At 46.4% G+C, this 2,767-nt stretch overlaps 2 protein-coding genes across 2 annotated transcripts; one reads left to right on the top strand and one right to left on the bottom strand.

The window, feature by feature from the left end:
• Positions 1–1,123, bottom strand: BBBOND_0001300 (hypothetical protein, conserved; the record flags this gene model as incomplete). Its single annotated transcript, XM_012914971.1, has 1 exon — positions 1–1,123. A coding segment is annotated over one exon (1,123 nt), but the record flags the coding sequence as incomplete, so codon positions are not given.
• Positions 1,124–1,372: 249 nt separating this feature from the next.
• BBBOND_0001290 (hypothetical protein, conserved) lies at positions 1,373–1,588 on the top strand (the record flags this gene model as incomplete). Its single annotated transcript, XM_012914970.1, has 1 exon — positions 1,373–1,588. One exon carries the CDS (start codon positions 1,373–1,375, stop codon positions 1,586–1,588), a length of 216 nt encoding a protein of 71 aa, XP_012770424.1.
• Between the last annotated feature and the right edge of the window lie 1,179 nt (positions 1,589–2,767).

Below are 2,767 nucleotides of genomic sequence, written 5' to 3'. Positions count from 1 at the left end.
ATTGCACTTTGGGGTCATTCAAATCTCCTCTAATCGCGAGGTCCAACTGCCCTACTAACACCTTAGCCTTAGGTACCAATTCCTCAATTTTCTGTTTAACTTCGTTACCAACTTCGAACAGTATCTGAGCCTGTTTCTTCAACGCCTCCGCTGCCTCCTTCATTGGCTTCGGATTCTTATATGAATCACCTTCATTAACTTCTTTAAAAATGAAGTCAATTTTCTCCAACGCTGCATCAATAGCTAATTGTGCCTTATCAATCCACCCCTGCATCTGATTTATGTAGTTAACTAGCGAACCATTGATGCTCTTCAAATCATCTAATATCTCCTGCACCTTACCTTTCAATTGCTCCACCAGCCTATGCACATGATTAGCAATTTTTGCATCTACACCCTCTTTGAGTGTTTTCATCACCTCTTTTACTTTTTTCTCAGCGGACTCGAAGGTCTTCTGCTCCTTATCCGCCACCTGCTCCAGCCGCTTAATCTCATGAGCCACGTTACTGACGCCGTGTTTCACTCTAAGCTGCAACGAGGAATTCAAATAATTAATTGCAATTTTCATGTCTGTTTTTTCAATTTTAGTAGTGAAATTATATGCGTTATTAAACGTGTTATTGAATGTTTTTATCTCGTCTCGAAACATATTCTTAATCTGCTTCTCCGCCGCCTGCACTTTCTCGGGATCTTCACCCTCATTTTCCTGCGGCAATATATTTTGTACCTTGTTCATAAATGCATCACCCACCTGATTTAACAACTCTTCAATGGGCTTCTTAACTTTCTCATTGGAGTCTCTCACTTCTGTGTTGTACTTCCCGATCTCATTAGTCAGACGGGGAAGGAGCGTAGTGAAACCATCGTGCCCTGAGCAAAGATGTTTGTTAATTTCATCACTTACCAAGTTTTGTAATGTTTTTCTACCCACATTGTATGTCTGAGTGTTTTTCACCGCACCAAGCACTCCACTCAAAAATCCCATCACCCCGTCACACAGCCTATCCAAGTCCGAATACACTATCCCACTGCCATCGTAGCCTTTGGAATCTTTGTTGAAGCCGAGGAAAGTTTCGAGGCCGTCACAAAGATTCTCTAAGAGATTTTTAGGATCATTTGGCATAGTTTTAAGATTCTCATGAAATCCACAAAGCTTCTCCACTTTCTTCAAAGCCTCCAACTTGGAGTGCAATTTGTCTGACTCAGCAGAGGAAGAGGGGGAAGAAGGAAGACTATTATAAAGGTTTTTAGGGCTATTAAGTTGTTGTTCAAGAAGCTTAATTTGCTGAGTAACTCGCTCACTAAGCTTCACAATTTCATCGGTGCCATCAGCCTGGTCAGCAGAGTTGACAGACTCAGAAAGGGTAGTAACATGAGAAGAGTAATCATTTTTAAGCTCTTCAGTACTGTTAATTTGGGCGATAATAGCATTCACAACGGCTTTCTTAACACTCTCACTCTCACCAACAAATCCTCCAAGTTGACCAGCAAGGTGACCAAGGCTAATGAGCTTGGAGTCAATGTCCTTCAAGGCTCTTCTAGTAGCATCGTCAGTAAGAGAATGGTCAGTATCAGCAAGTTATTATAAAGGTTTATGGAGGTCATAGCGTTAATAAGACGAGGTAATTCGAGAGATTTGGAGTGGGTTAGGGAGCGATGTAGAGTGGGTAAAGGGGCGATGTAGAGTGGGTAAAGGAGCGATGTAGAGTGGATTAGGGAGCGATGTAGAGTGGATAAAGGGGCGATGTAGAGTGGGTTAGGGAGCGATGAAGAGTGGGTTAAGGGGCGATGTGGAGTGGATAAAGGGGCGATGTAGAGTGGGTTAAGGGGCGATGTAGAGTGGAGTAAGGGGCGATGTGGAGTGGGTAAAGGAGCGATGTAGAGTGGATAAAGGAGCGATGTAGAGTGGGTAAAGGGGCGATGTAGAGTGGATAAAGGGGCGATGTGGAGTGGGTAAAGGAGCGATGTAGAGTGGGTTAGGGAGCGATGTGGAGTGGGTAAAGGAGCGATGTAGAGTGGATAAAGGGGCGATGTGGAGTGGGTAAAGGAGCGATGTAGAGTGGGTTAGGGAGCGATGTGGAGTGGGTAAAGGGGCGATGTAGAGTGGGTTAGGGAGCGATGTAGAGTGGATTAAGGGGCGATTAGAGGACGTTAAGGGGCGATGTGGAGTGGGTTAAGGGGCGATGTGGAGTGGATAAGGAGCGATGTGGAGTGGATAAAGGGGCGATGTGAAGTGGGTTAGGGAGCGATGTAGAGTGGATTAAGGGGCGATGTAGAGTGGGTAAAGGGGCGATGTAGAGTGGGTTAAGGGGCGATGTAGAGTGGATAGAGGAGCGATGTGGAGTGGGTTAGGGAGCGATGTCGAGTGGATAAGGTGCGATGTAGAGTGGATAAGGGGCGATGTGGAGTGGATAAAGGGGCGGTGTAGAGTGGGTTAGGGAGCGATGTAGAGTGGGTTAGGGAGCGATGTAGAGTGGGTAAGGGAGCGATGTAGAGTGGGTTAAGGGGCGATGTAGGGTGGATAAAGGGGCGATGTAGGGTGGATAAAGGGGCGATGTAGGGTGGATAAAGGAGCGATGTAGAGTGGGTTAAGGGGCGATGTGGAGTGGGTTAGGGAGCGATGTAGAGTGGATAAAGGGGCGATGAAGGGTGGGTTAGGGAGCGATGTAGAGTGGGTAAAGGGGCGATGAAGGGTGGATAAAGGGGCGATGGGAGTCGATAAAGGGGCGATGTGGAGTGGTAAGGGCATAGAGGTCTCCTTCCTTTT

The sequence above is a fragment of the Babesia bigemina genome, scaffold Bbigscaff_62178, assembly GCF_000981445.1.
Source record: "Babesia bigemina genome assembly Bbig001, scaffold Bbigscaff_62178".
Lineage (NCBI taxonomy): Eukaryota > Apicomplexa > Aconoidasida > Piroplasmida > Babesiidae > Babesia > Babesia bigemina.
Note: the sequence above shows the minus strand (reverse complement) of the source record. Positions and strands in the feature narration are given on the sequence as shown.